This window comes from Remersonia thermophila, chromosome 1, assembly GCF_042764415.1.
Source record: "Remersonia thermophila strain ATCC 22073 chromosome 1, whole genome shotgun sequence".
NCBI classification, from domain to species: domain Eukaryota; kingdom Fungi; phylum Ascomycota; class Sordariomycetes; order Sordariales; family Chaetomiaceae; genus Remersonia; species Remersonia thermophila.
The window spans coordinates 1,489,855-1,511,188 of NC_092217.1; the positions used below are offsets into that span (position 1 = coordinate 1,489,855).

At 64.7% G+C, this 21,334-nt stretch overlaps 5 protein-coding genes across 5 annotated transcripts; 2 read left to right on the plus strand and 3 right to left on the minus strand.

Moving 5' to 3' along the window:
* Nucleotides 1–7: 7 nt before the first annotated feature.
* VTJ83DRAFT_424 (uncharacterized protein) lies at nt 8–2,101 on the minus strand (the record flags this gene model as incomplete). Its single annotated transcript, XM_071010707.1, has 1 exon — nt 8–2,101. The coding sequence occupies one exon, from the start codon at nt 2,099–2,101 to the stop codon at nt 8–10; it is 2,094 nt and encodes a 697-aa protein (XP_070869777.1).
* A 1,034-nt stretch (nt 2,102–3,135) lies between these two features.
* VTJ83DRAFT_425 (uncharacterized protein) lies at nt 3,136–11,017 on the plus strand (the record flags this gene model as incomplete). Its single annotated transcript, XM_071010718.1, has 2 exons — nt 3,136–10,823; nt 10,912–11,017. 2 exons carry the CDS (start codon nt 3,136–3,138, stop codon nt 11,015–11,017), a joined length of 7,794 nt encoding a protein of 2,597 aa, XP_070869778.1.
* A 693-nt stretch (nt 11,018–11,710) lies between these two features.
* Nucleotides 11,711–15,455, minus strand: VTJ83DRAFT_426 (uncharacterized protein; the record flags this gene model as incomplete). The annotated part of the gene is made up of 3 exons (XM_071010729.1): nt 11,711–12,018; nt 12,123–15,242; nt 15,311–15,455. The coding sequence occupies 3 exons, from the start codon at nt 15,453–15,455 to the stop codon at nt 11,711–11,713; spliced, it is 3,573 nt and encodes a 1,190-aa protein (XP_070869779.1).
* An 830-nt stretch (nt 15,456–16,285) lies between these two features.
* Nucleotides 16,286–18,393, plus strand: VTJ83DRAFT_427 (uncharacterized protein; the record flags this gene model as incomplete). Its single annotated transcript, XM_071010740.1, has 3 exons — nt 16,286–16,290; nt 16,362–17,923; nt 18,017–18,393. The coding sequence occupies 3 exons, from the start codon at nt 16,286–16,288 to the stop codon at nt 18,391–18,393; spliced, it is 1,944 nt and encodes a 647-aa protein (XP_070869780.1).
* Nucleotides 18,394–19,452: 1,059 nt separating this feature from the next.
* Nucleotides 19,453–20,782, minus strand: VTJ83DRAFT_428 (uncharacterized protein; the record flags this gene model as incomplete). Its single annotated transcript, XM_071010751.1, has 2 exons — nt 19,453–20,487; nt 20,582–20,782. 2 exons carry the CDS (start codon nt 20,780–20,782, stop codon nt 19,453–19,455), a joined length of 1,236 nt encoding a protein of 411 aa, XP_070869781.1.
* Nucleotides 20,783–21,334: the final 552 nt, after the last annotated feature.

A 21,334-nucleotide genomic window follows, 5' to 3' on the forward strand; every position in this document is an offset into this window, starting at 1 on the left:
CACCCTTCTACTGAGGAGTGGGAGAAGGCAAAGGCGTCGCACGCTCCGCAAGCTTCTTGGCCATGAACATCTTGAACCGTTCCGCCCGCTTGCCCACGTCCTCCGCCGTCTTGACCGGGTGCGGCCGCTTGAACTGCATGCCGGGCGCCGCGCCGCGGCCCGTGGAAGAAGAAGAAGGCGGAGCCCCCGAGGCGCGAGGGCGGGGCCGGCGTCTTGGGATGTCCGGGATGCTGTCGGCGTTGCTGACGGTGGTGACGGCCGTGCTGGGCGGGAAGAAGGCCGACGACGGAGGGGGCTCGGCAGGGCGGGGGCGTTTGGGTTGCGGCAGCGACGGAGGCGGAGGCGAAGGCGGAGGCGAAGGCGAGGGCGGCGGTGGTTGCGTCTCGAACTGCGGAGGGAGGGAAGAATCCACCCGGGTTCGAGAGGTCGGCGACGGTGGCTGGAGGGTTGGTGGGGGGATGCTCGGGGCAGGTGGGAGGGGCGACGGTGCGGGGGCGGTGCGGATGCTCACGGGCGACGGAGAGGGCGCCTCCCGCGGCGGGCTCGTGGCGGGCGCCGAACCCGGAGGTGGCTGCTGTCGGGTCCAACGCGGCGTTTCGGCAGGCGGCGGCCCATCGGACACCGGAGCCTCGGGCGGCGCGGGCGGCGCAGGCGTCGACCGGTCCAGCGTGCTCGGTGCCGCTGACGCTGCCGTCGCGGCCTCGGGAACGGCTTGGAGGGTGGTGGCGTGTTGGGGATGCCTGGCGGGGATGTCGGCGACGTTGTCCTTGGTCAAAACGCCCTTCATGTACAGGGGTCGCGAGACGTTCTCGCTGTAGAACTGGATGGCCTTCAGGGCCGGCTCGCTGGATTTCAGCGATTGGATGTAGTCCAGATAGTCGGTGGAAAACACGCGGACAAAGTCATCGTAGAGAAACGCGGGGAGGGCCTTCTTTTGCTGGAGATTCAGGATGCACAAAACACCCCGCAAAAAGACACCGAGCGAGCCCTTGTAGTCCGGGTAGGCCGCCTTGAAGACGGCGTAGGGAGCTTGGGAGGGCGGCCCGTCGGGCGGCGGCGCGTCCGGCTCGTTGCTCGACCTGGCGAAGGGATAGGGCGTGGCAGCGATGGCATCGCGTTGCTCGGCTCGAGAGGAATGCGGCTCGCGGGCCGCAGGCGGCTCTCGAACCGCTGTTGCCCACCGGGGAGGCGAGGAGCTCAACACGGGGCTGGACGGCTGAGAAATCTCTGTTGCGCGCGGCGGCTTCCCCTCCTGACCGCCAGGGCCGGGGCTGGAAAAGCAGGATGCGGGGATGGGCTTCATCAACCGGCGGCGTTTGAGCTCGGGTGGCCGCACGGGACTGGCCTCCTCGGCGATGGTGCAGGGTATGACCTGGGCCGAGGGGGGAGCAGGTTCGAAGACGGCAACCTCGGGTTCCTGCGCTCCGGACGCCAGGCTGCTGCTGGGGAGGCTGAGCTCGGGCGCCCGGGCGAGATGCTGGACCCGAGCCGGGGAGGGTTCCAGGTGCCTCGTAGGGGGTCGGCCGGGGCTGCTGCTGGGCGGAAGCTCCAGCTGCGGCGCGCAGGCAAAAAGAGCCCGGGCCGCGGGCGGAGAGCTGTAGAGGTCGAGGGATCGTGCCGGGCTGCCGCCGGCCGATGGATTCGGCTCTTGTCGCGGACCGGGAGGGCGAAGATGGGCCGAAGGGGATGAGGACCACGAGGTATCCCAGCCGTCGGAGGAAGAAACCTCAGGGTCGCGGTCGGCCTCGGCCTCGGCCTCGACCTCGGCGTCGGACCGGCTCTGGTCGGGCGCATCGTCGGTGGCGGCGGGGCTGCGGACGGGCGAGTTGGCGCGACAGAACGAGTCTACCCTCCCCGCAAGAGCCGAGACGGCATGGCTGAGTTTGTTGAAGTTGGACGTGGTCTGCGCAGCCTCTTCCTTGCCTTTCTGTTCCGCCGGGGGTTCGGGTGTTGGTGGTGCGAGGTCCTGCAGCACCTCTGGCGGGACGTTGACGCTGCTCCATGCTGCCGGGCTGTCGAGCAGCTTCCGTTGATCTTTTGGGACTTGAAAGTAGCGGCGTGGCACTGTTGAGCGCCCGGCGAGATGACTGGGAGACCACATCGGAAAAAAAAAAAAAAAGAAGAGAAAAGAAAAGAAAAGACGTGGGTGCTGTTGGACCCCCTCCCCAAGTCTCTCGTCGTCCGGTCTTTGCGAAAAGGACGGGCGGGTCCTTTCTGACGTTACGTCCAAAAGGCTCGACGCGGAACGCGCGACGCCAAGTCACGTGACGCGTAACATTGCACACACCGTTACAGTCGGTGGGTAACTGCGTACCTTACGCAGTACGCCACACCTGAATGCTGAATGCTGCACGGTGCCAGGTGGACACAGGTCCCTGGTCCCTGGTCCCGGAGTGTATAGTACTGTGTAACTCACTAGCCACACAGTATGGACCAACCCGGCTTTCCCTGAGGTACCTTGACTTGGATGGTTACCCCACCACCCGCCCGACCTTCTCCAACCGCAACCTGCAATCGATGGATCCTCCAAACCTGGAACCCAAACCTGGAACCGTCTTGTGGGAAACGTACCTCACCTGGGCTGCTTACCTGCTGTGTGTACCTGGGCTACCTAGGTAGATGGTTGTTCCAAACAGACGCTACCTGAGCTAACCTAGGTAGGTACCTTGTGTTGCATGCCTCAGGTACCTGACCTGACCTTGGAGGAGGTAACTACCTCACTGCCTGTGGCGATCTCTCTCTCTCTACTCTCCCTTTATCGGTTTCTTTCCACATCTTTTGTAAACCCCCCCACGACGCCGGGCCTCTCATGTTCCACATCAACAAAATAGCGTTTGCTAAGGTACATGATTGGCCTTGCACGTGCAAAACGCCGCTCGAGGGGTGGTAGGTTGACAAATGCTCGCCCTTGCGCGCCGAGCTCTGCCCCCACCAAACTAAGGCTCTCTCGCATTTGACTTCTCCTCTTGCAAGCAAACCCGACCGGGATCGACGACCGCCTCCATCTGTTCTTTTCCCTTTCCCCGCCTGCCTGCCAGGTATCGAAGCCATCCAAAGCATGCTGGCTGCCGACATCGCCCGGGCTGCTTCACCATCTGTTGTCGCCCGCCGCCGTCCTGGCTCCATCTCGGGACCATGGCCAGCTCCAGCTCCAACAAGCAGCCCAGCCTAGGCCCCTCGGTGCCCTCTTCTCCCGTCACCTTGTACGTCCCCGTCCCCGTCGACCGCCGCACCCGTCGCGAGTCCATCACCTCCCGCTCCTCGGTCCAGCTCGACAGGGACCGGCTCGCCTCCACCCTCGACAAGATCCATACCTCGGCCAGCCAGTCCGACGCCCTGACCACCTTCAACGACCTCGCGCCCCCTCCGGACAACCAGCTGCCCTCGACCGAGCCTCGAGCCTCCACGTCCGATCTCGTGCAGCAGGGCTTCAGCGGCCTGTATTCTCGCTTCAAAGAGGCCGTCGCCGGCGTCACCAAGGGCCCCCCTCCGGCCCAGGACCTCGACGATGCCAGCAGCGGCCGAGATGGCGCCTCGTCCAAGAAGAGCGCCGCCGCGGTGGCGATCGTTCCCGTCCCCGGGCCCGGGCCCGTCCCCGTCCCCACGCCCGCGGCTCTGCCGCTGGGAGAGAGCGTCGGCACCATCTCGACCTTGGGCTCTGCCACCTCCTCGGACGTCCAGGCGGCCGCCTTTTCCACGGCCGCCGGGCCCCCTCCGGAGCCGCAGTCGACCGCCCCCCCATCCTCCAAGGCATCATGCGTAGCCGCCGCATCCGCCGCATCCGCCGCATCCGCCCAAAAGTCTCCGCTGCCGGGAGCGCAAACCCCGCTGCGCATCGCAAAGACGCCGGTCCCGGCCACCGCCGACGCCGCCGTCGCCCCCGTCACGGTGCAGGGGCGGATGGACATCGACCCGACCCGAACGAAGCCCTCTCGCGTCGAGGATGCGCCCGGCCGGAACCCCGCCTTGAACGCCATCGGCAGGGCCGCGGAGACGGCACCGAGCCCGAACCTCACCGGAAGCGCCAGCCTGGAGAGCATGTCCTCGGCGGGCGCTCGCGACCGAGCCGCGGGCAGCCTCGACGCCAGCGCCGAGGCGTCGCGGAGCCCCGGCCCGGCCTCCGCCGAGGCCCGGCGCTCGCTGTCCTCGTCCCGCATGCCCGCCACCTCGGACGTGCTGCGGATGCCCGCCGTCATCGACCGCATCCTTCCGTCGCGGGCCAAGAGCCACTCGAGATCGTCCTCCTTGGAGCCCAACGCCGCGGCCGCCAGCCCCATCAGCACCTCGGCGCACAGCTCCGTCCACCACGACTCGTTCGCCCACAACGAACAGCCCCAGGTGCTCCGGTCCGGCGCCATCAAGATCCCCGGCACCACCACCAACGAGGGCGCCCCCGAGGTTGTCAACGCGAGGCTGGAGCGGATGCGCAAGCAGGTCCTGAGCAAGGAGTTCTGGATGGCCGACGAGACGTGCAAGGAGTGCTTCCTCTGCGGCACCCCGTTTACCGCCTTCCGCCGAAAGCATCACTGCCGCACCTGCGGCTGCATCTTTGACTCCAAGTGCACCTCCAACATTTCGGGCCAGAGGTTCGGCGTGCCCGGCACCCTCCGCGTCTGCAAGACGTGCCTCAACGTCATCAACCGCCGCTACGAGAGCGGGTCCGACGACTCGGGCGACGAGTCCTACCTCCCCACCATCTTCCGCGCGGGCCAGCAATCCAAAGCCGCCGCCGCCGCCGCCGCCGCCGCCGCCGCCGCCGCCAGCGCCGCCAGCTCGGCCGTCACGACCGCCCTGTCCTCCTCCTCCTCCAGGCCCCGCGCCGACGACGACGCCAGCATGTCGGAGCGCACCGACCAGGCCGACGACGCCAAGACCCCCACGATGGCCATCCCAGGGGCCCGGCGCGCCGGAGACGGACACCGACACCCGGCCGCGCTCGAGATGGACGCGCCCACGCCCCTCAGCAGGCCCGGGTCGTCGCGCTCGCTCAGGTCGCTGTCGGCCTCGCGGCCGCCGTCGTCAGGCCACCGCCGCCACCATTCCAAGCACAACTTCCTCACCCGGTTCAAGGCCCTGCCCGAGGATCGCGCCCCTTTCCGCACCCCATCCCACCACGATCCGGCCAAGAAGTCCAACCCCAACGCGTTCCACGCCGACAACATCATCGACCCGGAGCTGGCGGATTACATGTCGGACGAGTCGACCGAGGACGAGCAGATGGGCAGCCTCTTTGCCACCCTGGACGCCGCCGCCGCCGCCGACTTTCAGCCTGCCAGCCTGGACCCTAGCCGGGCCAGCTTCAGCACCTATCTCAGCACGGGAAAGAAGCACCGCTTCCGCCAGGGCGACAAGAGCGTCAGCGGCTTCAGCCACGCAAGCCGCGGTCACGACGACGGCGGCGGCGGCGGCGGCGGCGGCGGCGTCGCCGGCAGCAGCCTGCAGAGCCTGCCCATCCACACGCGCCAGCGGCGGAGGAACCTCAGCATCGCGAGCGCCAGCGTCCACTATCACCTCCGCTCCCCGCGCCCAAAGTCCGCCGGCCTCAAAGGCCCCTCGGCCTCGGCCGACGCGCTCTCCATCTTTGAAGGCGCCGTCGACGTCCCCAACCCGAGGCGGGCCGATCCGATGCGCGAAGCAAGGTCCGCCGAGGTCGGCCTGAACCCCGCGGGCATGCAGCACGTCAAGAAGCTGTTCCGGCAGCTGCTGGACGACGCCCAGATCCCCAACCCGGCCGGCTGGGAGAAGGCCCTGCTCCCCATCCTCGACCGGTGCTCCGACGACGTCGACCCGGACATCCAGAACGGCGACGACATGGACATTCGCCACTGGGTCAAGCTCAAGAAGATCCCGGGCGGCAAGCCGAGCGATACGGCCTACGTGCACGGCGTCGTCTTTACCAAGAACCTCGCCCTCAAGAGCATGCCCCGAAAGATCCGCAACCCCCGGATCATCATCATCACCTTCCCCCTCGAGTACCAGCGCCACCCGGAGCAGCACTTTATGAGCTTGCAGCCGGTCATCGAGCAGGAAAAGGCGTACCTGCGCATGGTGGTCAACCGCATCCTCAACCTGGAGCCCCACGTGTTGCTGGCCGAGAAGAGCGTCGCCGGCGTGGCCCTTCAGTATCTGGCCGAGGCCAACGTCGCCGTCGCCTACAACGTCAAGCCGTCCGTCATCGAGGCCGTCGCCCGCATCGTCAACATGCCCGTCATTTCGTCCATGGACATGCTCAGCCTCGGCGCCCGCGTCGGCGTCTGCGGGAGCTTCGAGGTCAGAACCTTTGTCAACAACGAGACGCGCGGCAGGAAGAAGACGTACATCTTCATCTCGGGCTGCCCCAAGGATCGCGGCTGCACCATCGCCCTCCGCGGCGCCTCCTCCGACGTGCTCGCCCGCATGAAGCGCATCACCGAGTTCATGGTCTACGTCGTCTACAACCTCAAGCTCGAATCCTGCCTCATGCGAGACGAGTTCGTGCAGATCCCCTCCGAGGCCCCCGCCCCGGCCCCGGCCCCGGCCCTGGCCCTGGGCCCGGCGCTGCCCCAAGCCGCCTCGGCCCTCGCTGGCGGCAGCCTGCCGTCGGCCCCGGACGAACAGGCAGGCCGGCCAGGCATCGCGATCGCCAGGGAGAGCACGGAAAGCGCCGCGGCTTCGCAGCCGAGCGATCCCTCGTCCGGAGGCGCCGACGCAGAATCCCCAGCCGCCGCGCAGGCCCCGGCTCCGGCTCTTCCTCCGGCTCTGCCCGCGCCTGAACCCGCCGCGCACGAGCCGGTCTCGATGCACGAGCTGCACGCCCACCACGACATCCCCGACGACATCCCGACGGCCTCGTACCACGCCGACAAGGTCGTCAAGTACGAGACGAGGATCCTGTCGGCGTCCCCGTTCGTCAAGTTCCGGCGCCCGTACCTGCTCACCAAGGCGCGCGAGCAGGAGCGCCGCGCGGCCTATCTGAAGAAGCTCCTCGAGCAGGAGGCGGCGGCCGCGCCGGACGAGGAAAAGCAAGCCCCCGAGCCCTTCCAGCTGGTGAAGCCCGAGATGGTTCGGGGCGTCGAGCACGCCAAGTCCCGCAAGGTCATGGAGGTGATCCACGCCGTCCACGATGCCGAGTACGACAAGGCGCTCCACAGCTACCGGACCCAGGCCAAGCAGTGGGAGGCGTACACCCACGGGAGCCTCGATCTCTTTGATCCCTTCTCGCACCAAAACATCGTGGTCCTGTACGCCGTGAACTGCATCCCGGACAAGATCTCGTGCGTGGAGCCGGACCTCATCGGGTTCGAGTTCTACAACGAGCATCCCGAACCCGACGGCCTCATGGTCCAGGACTGCACCCTAGGCCAGTACATGTCCGACATCTGCGCCGGCGCCGAGTACGAGTGTCACGACAAGGCGTGCCCGCACAAGATGTACGAGCACAGCCGCTCCTACGTCCACGACAACGCTCGCCTGACCATCTTCGTGGACATGGCCCTGCCCTGGCCCGAGGCCTTTCCCGAGAAGCCCCAGGTCCTGGACGGCGACCGCGACGGCACCGGCATCTGCATGTGGAACTACTGCAGGCAGTGCGACAAGCACTTTGGCCTCATGCCAATGTCGGTGAGCACCTGGAAGTATTCGTTCGGCAAGTACCTCGAGCTGTCCTTCTGGAGCACCGGCCTGCGGCTGAACCCGGCGGCCGAGTGCCCGCACGACCACCAGCAGGACCACGTCCGCTACTTCTACGACATGTACCGCGACATCGCCGTGAGCGTGCACTACGACCGCATCGACCTGTACGAGATCATCGTGCCGCGCAACAAGATCACGTGGAAGGTTGACTACGACCTCAGGCTCAAGAACGACATCTTCCTCAAGGTCTCGGAGCGCTGGGACCGCTTCATGACGTCCGTCCGCGCCAGGCTCAAGAGCATCCGCACCGACAGCGTGCTTCCGGAAAAGGCGGAAGCCTGCAGGGCCGAGATCGAGAGGCTCAACAAGAAGGCCCAGGACGATCAGCCCGAGCTCACCCGCGCCCTCGAGGCCGCGTACATGAGCTCCAAGTACTACGAGGTCACCCCGCTCAACACCGTCATCCGCCAGATGCTCGAAAAGGTGACGGACTGGGACACGGCCTTCAACGCGTTCGAGGCCGAGTTCCTCTCGGACAAGGACGTGCGCCAGCTGACCATACTGCAGCTCAAGAAGCTCTTTACGGATCACGAATCCAAGGAGTCGCTGCCGAGCACCGAGGGCACGTCGTCTACCGAGTCGGCCGAGCTCGAAGACAAGGCGACGCCGGCCTCGTCCTTGCAGGAAGCGCCGTCCGAGACGGGGGAGAAGCCTCCGCAACCCTCCGACAGCGATCAGCCGTCGCAGCCTTCGGAGGAAGGCGAGGGCGGCCAGCCCCAGGCCCCTCCTGTTCTTTCTCCCACCGCCGAGCCGGTCCGCTCGCCGAAGCCAGAGGCTGTCGCAGGGGCAGGAAAGCTTCTCGAGCGCGTCGAACCGCTGGATCTTGCCGTCCCCGTCGCCGAAACCAAGCCCGCGCTCGGCGCTCCGGACGCCGTCCGAGAGGAAGGAAAGCCGCCGAGCGATCCAGCCTCCGAATCCACGGCCGCCCCTGCGTCCTCCACGCCCTCGCTCATCCCGCAGCCCAGCGTGCCACCGTCGCAGCCCGCTCCCCTCGGCGAGCTCTCGCTGACGGAAAAAATCGAGCGGCTGCGACGAGAACAGCAGCAGCAGGCCAAGGGGGCGGGCGCCGGCAAGGAGCCCACGACGGCCAACACGCTTCCTAGGCGGGCCGCCACGGCCGTCGCGCCTCCCCTGGTCCGCGCCATCTCCCAGCCGGCGGCGACGCTGCCTCGCACCCAGACCTCCATCACCAAGCTGCTCAAGGAGAGCAAGGGCGTCGAATCGGGAGCCGATAGCCCCAAGCTAGGCCCCGAGGGTGCGCTCAAGAGCGAAAAGAAGCTTTCTGAGCGCATCGTCGGGACCCTGAAGGGCCACCGCAAGGCGGGATCCTCGGGGATCCCCCGCTACGTGCACAAGAAGGAGACCAAGGTGTCGACGCTGGCCCGCCACTTTGAGCAGCTGAGCCGCGAGTTCGAAAAAGAGCGGCTCAAAGACCGCAAGCAGCGCGCCGCCAAGGCGCACCACACCCGCGCCTTCTTGCCGCGTTCCTCGACCAAGACCATAGTAGAAGTCTACAAGGACGTGGACCAGGCCGTGCAGGAGCCGAGCCCGCTGGAGGAGGACCAGCCTCTGCTGCCCGACCAGGAACGGCGCAGCGGAAAGACGGCCGAGGGCTTGCCGCGCGCCGGGACCGAGGCCGTCACGGCCGAGCCTCGGAGCGCAACCAGGGCCTCGCCGAGCGAACCCAGCTCGTCGCAGGAGCTGCCCTCGCAGACGTCCGGGCCGGACGGGGCCGAGCGCAAGGCGGAAGGAGACGAGCATCGGCAAGAGGGCAGCCGTGCCGAAACGGACGACGAAGGCGCAGAGAGCGACGTCGACAACGCAGCCATCACCCTGGACGACATCCTGCCCGGCGTCAAGGAGATTGCCGAGTCGCTCGAGCCGAGCGAGGAGCCGGAGGAGCTCCCCAAGCACGAGAAGAAGAGCCTCATGACCATGCTGACAAAGTTCTGGGCCGAGCGCTCCGCCAGCAGCTGGCCCCAGCTCGAGTATCCCATCAACGCGACCGACCACATCTTTTTCGACTCGGACGTGATCGTCAAGGAGGACGAGCCGAGCTCGCTGATTGCGTTTGCTCTGAGCTCCGAGGACTACCGAAACAAGCTGGCCGAGATTCGCCATCGGTGGGCGATGCACCCCGGCCAACCCGCCGACGACGACGCCGCCGACAGCGAGGATGGGCTGGAGATGAAGCCATCGGATCCCGAGAAGGCCAAGCCGGCCAAGACCGCCGCCGCCGCCGCCGCCGCCGCCGCCAACGCACCCGCCAGCATCAACAGCTTCACCAACGACCGATACAAGGACGCCGAGCTGGAAAAGAGCCTCCTCCGCGAGACGGGCATGCACGTCAAGTACCAGTTCTCGGAGGGCCCCGCGCGCATGACGTGCCAGATCTTTTACGCGGAGCAGTTCGAGGCGCTGCGGTGCAAGTGCGGCGTGGCGGAGCGCTTCGTCGAGTCGCTGTCGCGGTGCCTCAAATGGGACTCGAAAGGCGGCAAGACAAAGTCCGTCTTCCTCAAGACGCTCGACGAGCGCTTCGTCCTGAAGTCGCTCAGCCCCATCGAGACAACGTCCTTCCTGCGCTTCGCGCCGGACTACTTCAGCATCATGTCCGAGACGCTGTTCCGCGACCTGCCGTCCGTCATTGCCAAGATGTTTGGGTTTTTTAGGGTCTACATCAAGAACCCGCTCACGGGAACCGAGTGCAAGCTGGACCTGCTCGTCATGGAGAACCTGTTTTACGACCGCAGCCCGAGCCGCACGTTTGACCTCAAGGGCGCCTTTCGCAACCGCAAGATCCAGTCCACCGGCGAGCAGAACGAGGTCCTGCTCGACGAGAACATGGTCGAGTACATTTGCGAGTCGCCGCTCTTCGCGCGCGACCACGCCAAGCGCCTGCTGCGCACGTCGGTGTTCAACGACACGCTGTTCCTGGCCAAGCAGGACGTCATGGACTACTCGCTCATGGTGGCCGTGGACGAGGTCCGCCGCGAGATCGCGGTCGGCATCATCGACTGCATCCGCACCTACACGTGGGATAAGCAGCTCGAGAGCTGGATCAAGGCGCGCGGCCTGGCGGGGGGTGGCAAGAACAGGCCGACGGTCACGAGCCCCAAGGAGTATAAGAGCCGGTTCAGAGAGGCCATGGCGAGGTGAGTTGATGACCGCCCTCCCCGCGCTCCTTTTGGCCGCGGTTGGCGAAGCGAGCTACGAGAGGCTAACCCGCACGATGACGAACAGGTATATCCTGCAGGCACCAAACTGCTGGCACACGTTTGGAGGCCGGATGGGGGTGCCGATCAACACGCCGGCGACGCCGCGGCCGAGGTTTGAGGAGGATGCGTGATGGCCTTCTCTTGGCTCTTTGACCAATTTGTTTGCTTTCTTTCTCTCTCTCTCTCTTTTTTCTTTTCTTTTCTTTTTTTTTTTTTTTCCCTTTTTGTTCTCGACGCAAGCAAACAGTTCGTTGGGGGCTATATCTTTTTGGTCCTGTTTGGCGTGGCAAGGCAAGGCAGCATGGATGGCATGGCATATAGCATGGCTTGATGTTCCAGCGTGGACATCCGGAGGGTTGGATATATCCACTGGTCGGTTCTGCATGGCTGTGGCGTCCTCGGGTGCTTGGGATGGCGGTCGGACCAGGGAGTTCTCGGAGCTGGTAACGGCTGCTGTTTTGGGTCGGCGTTTTCTGAATCAGGTTGTAGGAAGAGCTTGCTTGTTGATGGCGGCCATGGATGCTGAATGGCTCATCGTTTGCTGTATGCGTATCGTTGGTGCACCATGGCGGTCAACTTGGCATCACTCACACACCCACGGCTTTCATGTTTGTTGGTCTTCAAGCTTCTGCGGAAGAGGGTGTACGATGAAACCCTACCGCAGAGAACTCCAGACGAAGAAGACAACAGCCATCCCGTATCCAAGGGTTCGTTTCCGAATCCAAGAAACTCTGCAGAAGTGAAGCACAACCAACGCCTCTGAGATTTCAAAAAAGCCTTATTGTAACCAACCAAGCCCTCTCAACAGTTCCCGGCCAGCACATTCAAGACATGCCTGTCATGGCAACATCTGGAGCTTCCACCTGTATCCCCTGCCGCCTCGCCCCTTGGTCGTCATCATCATCAACATCATCATCGGAACCGTCATCCTTCTCCGCCCCGACATCCCGAATCGACCGCAGACCCCGAGTCGGCGCCTGCCCTTCGGGATCTACGCTGACGGGTACCAGCTTGGGGTCGACGGACGGAAGCCTGCTCGGCCCGATCAACGAGGCCGGCTTGGGCCGCTTGAACGGGTTGAGCTCGGCCAGCTTGTCTCGCCAGGTCGGTTCTTCCGGAGGCATGCCGAGGGCTGCGAGCGCGGCGGGTTCGTTAGCCAAGGAAACCTTTGACGGGAAATGGTCTTGCGAAAGGGAGGGGGCTCGGATCCCACAGGAGAGGGCACGCGTCACTTACCGGCCGCCACCTTCTGCGTAATCATCTCCTTGATCACCTCCCTCTGCAGCCTCGTGTCCCCGATCGGAAACACGGCCGGGCCCCTTCTGTACTGCGTCCTGTCGAGGCCGTACGGCTTCAGCTTGGGCCGCGTGTACCACCAGTCCGTGGTCGGGTCCGCCGCCGCCGGGTCCGCCGTCGCGCGGGGGTCGAGGTCCTCGTCCTCCCGCACGGCCCGCTCCGCCCGCTCCGTCAGGTACCCGACGCCCGCCGGCCACCGGTTCACGCTCCAGTACCGCCGCCGCCGCCGCTCGGCGTCGCCGCGCGCGCGCGGCGACGCCCAGTCCCAGTGCACGTCGCGCACGAGCACGTCGACGGCCTCGCCCGTCTCGGCGCGGTAGGCCTTGGCGCGGCGGGCGGGGGCCGGCATGCTGTCGTTGGCGGCCAGCTCGCGGAGGATGGCGGCGCGCGCCGAGGCGAGCTCCTCCGCGGCGAGCTCGGGGTTCTCGCCGGGGAGGGCGGCGAGGGCCGCGCGGAACTCGTCGAGCGAGGCGCGGAGGCGGCGCGCGGGCGAGGCGGCGAGGGGGGAAGCGCCGGAGGCCTCCTCCTTGAGGACGGAGGCGTAGGCGAGGCCGAGGCGGAAGGCGATGCTGACGAAAAAGTTCCAGATGTTGCTGCCGCGGGCGGTCGGGGGCGCGCCGTGCTTGGCGATGCGGGACCAGGGGGCGATGAAGGCCGGGCCGTAGTAGGGCCGGCTGCGGTTCTCGACGCCGGCGACGGGCCAGTGGACGCGGTGCTCGGGGAAGTAGTCGGCGACGGGCCGGCGGACGATGCCGTAGCACGACATGTCGAGGGTGAAGCGCACGTGGCCGGTGGCGGCCAGCCTGTCGAGCCAGGCGCAGGCGTCGTGAGGGGGGAACTCGTGCTTGGCGACGGCGCTGCTGTCCTTGCCGGCGTGGAGGGCCTCGAGGAGCTCCTCGACCGTGACCACGGCGTCGTGCTTGCTGAACAGGCCCTCGGGGTTCCTGTCGTCCAGCAGCTTCTTGACCTTCCTGGCGAAGAGCTGGAACAGGCGGTACTTGTCCTTGGGCGTGTCCGGGAGGAACCTGCCGTGCAAGCTCTTGCGGCTGGCGCTCTCGGTCGCGAGGAACTCGAGGAACCGCACCTCCCAGGCGTCCGGCCAGCAAGGCACCTTCGCGCCGCCCGACGCGACCCATTCGTCGTCGGCCAGCGCCACCCCGGGCGGCAGGCGGCCGTCGTCAAACTCGCCGCTCATGGCCCTCCGGAGCACGTCGAGCACGTCCCTCAGGAGGTCCCGCGGCTCCTTTTGGTAGGCCGCCTTGAGCAGCCGATACGTCGAGAGCGCCGACTTGCGGGCGTCCTGGGAGGCGGCCTGCCTGCGCCCGAGCTTGCGCCACGCGAACGGCCCGCCCGTGACCACGCCGAGCGGAAGCGGGGTCCACGAGGCGTCGTCGCGGTGCGCCTCGGTGACCTGCGCGAACGCCCGGGCGCGCCGGTCCCTGATGATCCGAAGCCGGTCGCGGTACCAGACGGTCCACGCCAGGGGTTCGAGGCTGCCGGCGAACCTCTTGAGGTCGACGCTGGGCGGGATCCATTGGACGCCGTCGGCCTGCTGGACGGCCTTGCGGAGGGCGGCCGCCGGGAGGGGGAAGATGAGGTGGCGACGAGGCGCGTCGGGCTCGAGGGGAGGCTTGCTCGCGAGAGCGCGCAGGCCTTGCTGCAGGCCGGCGCGGCATGCACCGCGCGCAGAGGCCCAGCCCTGGGAGCCGGAGGGTGCGGGCGCGGCGTCGTCGTCGTCGTGGAGGATGCCGTCGCCTGTCTCCGGGTCGGCTTGGATCCGGCTGCGGAATCCATTGCGGACGACCTCGCGGAACTTGTGGTCATCGATGTAGACGAGGTTCTGCTTGTCTTCGCGAGCCTCCGTTTTGGAGGGTATCCGGGAGGGCTTGGGCCCAGCGACGGGCTTCCACCAGCTCTCCACGTTTTCCAGGAAGTCGTCGTATCCGCGGCGCGCAGCGGACGTGTTCGGCATGGCGTTGACAGGGCCGATCGGGCGCGGAGTGGCGCGCTTTGGGAGGAGACAACGCCGATCCGCCGCGCTGGCGCTCAGGGGAGCTCGGCGGGCCTGGCCGTCGACGAGGGAGTTGAGCCGCGAAGACCTCAGGGGAAACTTGGGCACCGGGTTGAACTCGATGGTCGTGGGCGAGTAGTGGTGCTTCTCGAACAGGATGTGAGCCTCGGCTTTTTGGACGGCGTCCAAGTACAAGGCCTTGGTTTCCGGGCTGGCGTTGTGCAGCTGCTGGCTCTCGTCTTCGTGGGCGAGCCATTCGAGATAGGCGAGGACGGCCGGAAACTGAACGGCCCAGCCGATGCAGCGGTCGACATCCTCATCGGCAAGAAACTTGCAGATCGTATCGAGCCGGGCAGCCAGAGGAGGCTGGCGCACCCCCTTGTACCACGAGTCAACCTCCCAGTCGGGCCCCGTCCTGGTCCTGAGCTCCTCTTGATCGAGGAAAGCCAGGACCTGCGGGGTGGCCAAGTCGGAACCCAAAGATGGAGCTCGGCTCGACAGACGACCAGGCGTCGCGGCTGGGCTCTCGGCTCCAGAGACGCGCTCTCGCCCGGTTCCCTCCGACGTGCGCGGCCCGTCTGACATGGGCCCTGCCCACTCCTCTTCCTCCCGGGGATCACCAGGAGCCATCCGTTCATCCTCGGCGGGTCGCTGGTGTTGTTGCTTGTCGTCTTCGACCTCTGCCTGCGTCTCGGAGTCTTCTTCAGGGATCACAGGGAGGGTGGTGTTGACATTCTCGGACAGCCTCAGCGGGCCAAAAGGCAGATATTCCTCGGGGATGGGGACGTATGGCAAGTCCAAGAAGGGCGTCCCTGGCTCTGGGAACACCTGGCTGTAGAGGGCGTACTCCCTGAACCTTTCATGGAAGTTTGGCCCCGGGTTGAAGTCCCGGATGCACGGGTTGCGGAGGAAGTATTCCACCTGCTCCGGGAGCTCCAGGCCAGGGACTTTGTGGGGTTGAAGAACCACATCCAGAAGAAACGCCCTGAAGCGAGGGGGGCACTCGAGATCCCTTGACGCATAGTCGCCCAGGAAGTCGACAAAATCCCCTGCGGATCGAGGTTGTCAGTCGTGGCGGCTCTACGTCCGGCATGCTGCTCTGGACAAGGGGTCTCACAATCAATCTCCTTCAGGCCCTTTGGATGGAAGGGTCTCCGGCCCTCGTCTGGTTGAGGTTTTGGCGAGACATGGCCCCAATCGGGGCGGTGTCGTGCCCCTCTGCCCTTCCGGCCACGACTTCTCCCTGCTGTTGCTCTCTTCATGGCGGGCGGGTGGACGAGTTAGAGTCGCTGCGTCGCGTGTGTCCAGGGGTCGCCTTGCCTGGTGAGACAGGTAAGGAGCGCAATGCGTGTCATCAAGGGCCCTGTTTGTGCAAGTCAACAGGGAATCAACACTGCTTCGGCACAAGACAATGTATATTTGTGTGCGCGGCTGACTGGAATGCCGCGGCCGGTCCCGTCCAAGCTACAGCCTTTGTAACAACCGAGCTTCCCTCCAGTCCGAGGTTGTTGCATCCCTCAAAGAAAGGCGATTGGATTGACAAGACCGTCTTTTCCCGTTTTCAGTGGGAAGAGCTGGATGGACAAAGAGTTGTCTCCCGGTTGAGGCAGGACAAGAGGCTACCCAACAAAGGACAAGACGACTTGCTGGACAGACATAGGGGGGGTGACATGCTCCCGCTGTCCCCAAGCAGTATGAAAACCGGGAACAAGGTGAAACTCACAGGTCAGAGACGCTCTCAGTCGTGCGCGTAGCTGCGTGTTGTGTATACTCCCTAGGAGCATCATCGCCTTCTGGTGTTGCCCCTGAACTCCTTTGTGTTCTACGCCATCGCTCGCCGCTCCTGCGCCCTTGAAGAGCAACTGCACGGCCGCATTTCTTGCACAGCGAGGTGCCCAATCGCCTTTCTCACATTGTGCTGCTCCTTTCAACATGGCGCCCAGCTCCCAACAGCCTGAGCTTTCCAGCGTGGCACAGCAGGGAGCGTTGGCTGCTTCGGAGCGACCTCAGGTCCCGGGCACAAGGAGGCGCCGATCATCCACCATCCGACGTGCCGCACGCAACGTCAGGAACTTTGGGCAAAATCGTAGCCATGACGTCCGGCTCAACAACCACGACTCTAGAACAGCACCCGTCTTGAACAGGGCCAGAACTCGAAGCCTGTCAAGACTCGAGACCCAGCAGGCTCAGGAGGCTTGGCAGCAGCAGCAGCAACAGCAGCAACAACAACACCCTCAGCCAGAAAACGAACCCAAGCAATGGAGACCCTCCATAGTCCTCGGATCCCCCCTCAGCCTCGAGGGCGAGGATCTCAACGCCATCCAGATGGCCGACAGGAAGGTTGCGCAGACTCGGCTTTGGGCAAGCCATTATCAGGGGGTGCCCTACTTCCAAGAAGCCCATCAAAAGGCTCTCCGGGAGAGGGAGCAGCTGGATGAGACGGCCGAGGAAAACCTGCTGCCGCAGTCAGCCCTCGATTCCACCCACGAAGCCGCCATCCAAGAGCGCCTCGATTTGCTTCGTTCCCTCCTCCGGGACTCGGTTTCCCCCGACGAGCGCGCCAACCTCCAAGCCGCCATCGCCGGTTACGAAACCGGCGCCATCCCCTGCTCAGACTCGTACACCCTCATCTGGGCCGGCCGCGTGGTCGACCGCTGTCCGGATTTCGACTCCTTCACCGTCGACCGCGACGAGCGTCTGGACCGCTACGCCGCCGCCCACGGCCCTGGCTGGCTGTGGTACGAACCCCCTCTCGCCGGCGGCGGCGGCACCGCCGTGGCCAACAAGGCCTTCTGCCTTGAGAGCAAAGCCCGCTGGCGCAAAACCACCGACAATATGGGGCACTATCGCATCCTGATGGGCTTCCGACCACGCATGCTGCGCGTGAGCCGCGGCGCGGAGCCGTCATCCTACCCACCGCCCACCAGCCCGGCTGCAAACGCCGCCCCCCGGGGCCCATCCCGCCGTCGAAAAGGCACCGCTCCCGCCGCCCCTCCTCCCCCTTCCCTCCAACCCCTCCTCGCCCAGCAAACCATCCCCCAGCCCAACACCAGCCCGGCCGGCCGCACCATGCCGTCGGCCGACGGCCCTTGCGTCGTCTACAGCATGCTCCTCGACAGCGGCGCCACCCTCCCCAGCCTCTACGAAGCCGACCTGCCCAAGCTCGGCATCAACCGCCAGGAATACCCCGCGACGTCCGCGCGCGTCGTCAACACGGCCGACTCGACGCTCTACACGCGCGTCTACGAGCTGGACGTGAGCATCCTCGGCGGCGACGAGGACGATCTGGCCGCCCCCGCCGCCGGGGCCGGAGGAGGGGAGGACGCCGAGGAAGAGGAAGCCGACCCCGAGCCGATGAGCTGCACCACCCCCGTCATCATCTTCCCCGGCGCCGCCAAGGCCGGCGACGGCGACTTCCCCGCCAACAACCGCTGGGGCAACGACGCCCCCGGCCGGCTCAGCGGGCTGCTCCCCTTCCACGTGTGCTACCTCGCCAGCGCGCCGGGCACGTTTCGCCTGTGGATGGGCGACCAGAGGCGGGACGTGCTGGGCGCGGGGAGGCTCCCCGGGCTCAAAAGGTACGGAGAAATCTTGGGCGGGGTGAACGCTACGGAGCGCGCTCGTCGCACCGCTGCTGCTGCTGCTGCTGCTGGGACTGCGGCTGCGACGACGGGGCTGAGGCAGCCAGGAACGAACGTTGCATCGACGACCGGGGCTGGAGCTGCTGCTGGTGTGTTGGGTGGAGGAATGGAAATGACGACAATGCCCTCAACGCCAGGATGCACAGTCGCTGCAGCAACCGCGGCTTCAACGACCCCGGTAGTCACCATCCCACCGCACCTGCAAAGGCCAGCGACCGTACCGGGGATCATGGCATCGCTCGAAGCATGGGCCAAGCACGCCCTAGGCAAGCCGGAGCGGGTGATTTTTGAGCACAGGATTCCCGACGGGTCAGGTTACTTGCTTCGAGAAGAGGACGTGGGTGACGGGTTGGTGATCATGACGGGGCCGCGGGGTACAGACTTTGACCGTGTGAATGCCAGGTCAGAGAACGTCCAGACGCTGAGGGTCAAGCGGAAGAAGCATTCGATCTTGCTGGACAGTGGTGATGGGTTGGCACGACAGGGGGTGAAAAAGCATGTGAGGAGGAAAAAGGATCATGGGCCTGAGGAGCAGGGCATCGGACAACAGCTGGCATGAGAAGATCAGGAGCACAAAGGACCCTCCCCATCTACGGACATCACACATGAGCATCAAGATGGAACATGTCTTGTTCGAGACTTTTACTCTCTTTTTGAATTGAATTGAGCAGCTACCTCCCTCGCCGTGCCTTCGATGATGATATGATCGGGGCTTGATGAGCAACAGCCATGAGAAAACCGACCGCCCTACCCTTTCAGCGGACGTGGCTCCATATGCCCATCGCACACCCCGCTCCCATCACCACCACACACGCCGCCTTCGTTACGCCAAACCCCAACCAAGGTCGATTGTAGTCCTCGGCTTGTGGCCCGGCTCTCATCGGCAACATGCTGCACGATCCGCAAGCCTGGCAGCTGCTCAGGGCAGTCGCTGGCAGGTTCAGGTGGTATCAGCACCAGCCGCTTCGACCACCCACAATCCCCCACCAGCTCACGCCGCCTCCACCTCCTCCGAAGCCTCAGGGTATCCTCAAAGCTCTCTCGGAGTCCATTCTCGGTGTGTTGTTTCGCATCGAAATGGCCCGTGTCGCCGTTAACCCAAACTCCCGGTTGTTTCGAATCCTCCACCTCGCAGGGGGAGGTAATCCACCCATGTCCGGCTTTACCGAGACGCAGTGGCCCTGCTCCACCAAGAAAAAATCCATCAAAACCGCGCTTCCTTTTTTTGTGTGGTTTCGCTTATGGTGAGAAAAAAAACAGAGAGAATTAACATGGATGGTGTCGAAAATCGGGAGGCTGTGTGGCACCGTGGACATGTGAGTCCAGGGTACATCACACCGGCCGCCGCGGACGTGATGTAGCCGCGGGTGTCGCAGAAGTGAAAAGAAAGGAAAACGAGCCGCAAAACTGAACGCTGATGCCTTAAAACGCTAAATGATCCCGGGGTGTCAAAAAAGTGCCAGATGCATGCAATCTTTTGTCTTCCAAGTGGTATATCTCAAAAATGCCCTGAAGAAGAGGAAAAATGGAACAAGAACCGCCTCTCGCGGAGAACATGGTGAATACCGTCAACGCACGGCCGCCGTCAACGCAGCACGAGTGCCCGTTCAATGGCATCTCAAAAAGCACCGTGGGGGCCTGACCCGAAATAGGACTGGGCCTCCAGGTGGTGTTGCTGTTGTTGCTGATGCGGCGGTTGTTGCGGGTATGCCTGGCCGTGGCCTTGAGGAGTCGGGGTGACGGGGCACCGCGGCGGCACCTGGTACGCCTTCATCGCGGCGTTCCCCGGGGCAAACGAGGCACCATCAGGGGTGATCGGGGGCGTCATGTACCCGTCGGCGACGCCGGGAACGGCGCCGAGACCCTTGTTGGGGGTGCTATAGACATCGGAGGCCTTGTTCGATGTCGCATGCTCCTGCGGCGGGGAGGGCGGCACGCCTCTCCGGGCGATGGCGGCCTGCTGGGCGAGGAAGTCGGCGAGCTTCGTCGAGACGCGCGAGTAGTACGGGCTGGAATACTTCCGGGCCAACGTGACCGATGGTTGATGGAGGTGCTGCGACAGCGTGAGCAGCGTCACGTTGTCGTTCTGATCCCACTCCCCATCGTTCACCTCGGGCTTGCCAAGGATCGCACGAGCCAAGGCCAGCGACGCCCGGGCCATGACCGAGGGCTTCGTCGACACAAAGTCCCGGTGATACAAGGCAATCTCGCAGATGTACGAGGCCATGTGCTCCACCTCGACGCTATCCCGCTCCTCGGCCGCGGCGAGCTTGGTGAAGAAGTCCACCGTCGGGTGGCCGATGTTCCAGTCGAGCGTGTTGAGAACGTGCATCTCCATCTGGGTGAACATGCCGGCGTCGTAGAGCCCGCAGCACATGTTGTTCAGCTCGTTGATCTGCGGCACCCGGTCCTTCTTGTCGCCGTACTTGGCGGCGATGAGGAGGGCGGCACAGCCGACCAGCTGGTAGTGCTGCTTGTAGACGACCCGCTTCGAGCAGTACCGATCGAGGAGGTTCACCGTCAGGAACAACGTCTCAGGGAGGAGGGAGAACGCCGAGTGCGCCTCAATGAGGAAGTCGATCAGATATGGCCGCATGAACCATTGGATCTCGCGCTGCATATCGATCAGGTTCGCATCGGGCAACGTCTCGTCCTGAAGGTGCACAGCGTTAACAAACCCTCCCTTCTTCCCCGGCCTTGTCCCATCTCTCGGCCCTGCGGTGCAACGTCGGCGGCATGGTCCTTACCTCCATGTGACGCAGGTGCTGCATGATGTCCTCCAGGTACTCGTCACAGGCCAGCCTTGAGAGCTCGTTGGCAATCATCTCCTGCTTGTTCCGCGCCAGCATCTTGGCGGCGTCGCGCATCGTCATGCGTTGGTGCCCAGGCTCGTCGGATTCCACGAAGAAGGTGCCGTCCGAAGGACCGTAACTTGATGAGTACGCCATCTTGTCCGTTTGGGTGGTATCTAAACGTGAGGTGGTGGTGGTTGTTTTTTTCCGGTTCTCCAGGAATCCAAGTTTGAAATATTAAAATGTATGGGGTGTACTGCCGAGCCAGAGAGGCGAACGGGTACAACGACTAGTATTAGGATATTAAAGAGTGTGGTGAAGAAGAATGTTGAAGGAGTGACTGCGGCAGGAAATCCGCTGAATTTTGACGAGATGTAAACGACAGAAACCCGAAACTGATTTCAGGTGCCCGGGGGGATATCGAATTGAGTCGTCCGAAGGCGATCTGATTTCAGCAAGACGTCAGCCAACCTATACTCACGCGTTTCTTGTACTCGGTCGAATGCAAAAAGGACACAGTCACACGGGCTAGCAACGCGGCCCGCCCTTGTGCGTTCCCAACTCCTGCCAAGGGGCAGGCGGTCGGCACGAGCAGGCCGCGATGTAATCAGCGTGCGCAGCCCGTGGAAGCCCCAACCGGAATGGAAAATTCCGGACGGGGAGCCCAGCAAGGCTCGCGGGGAAATCTCTCTCCATCTGAGGAATAGG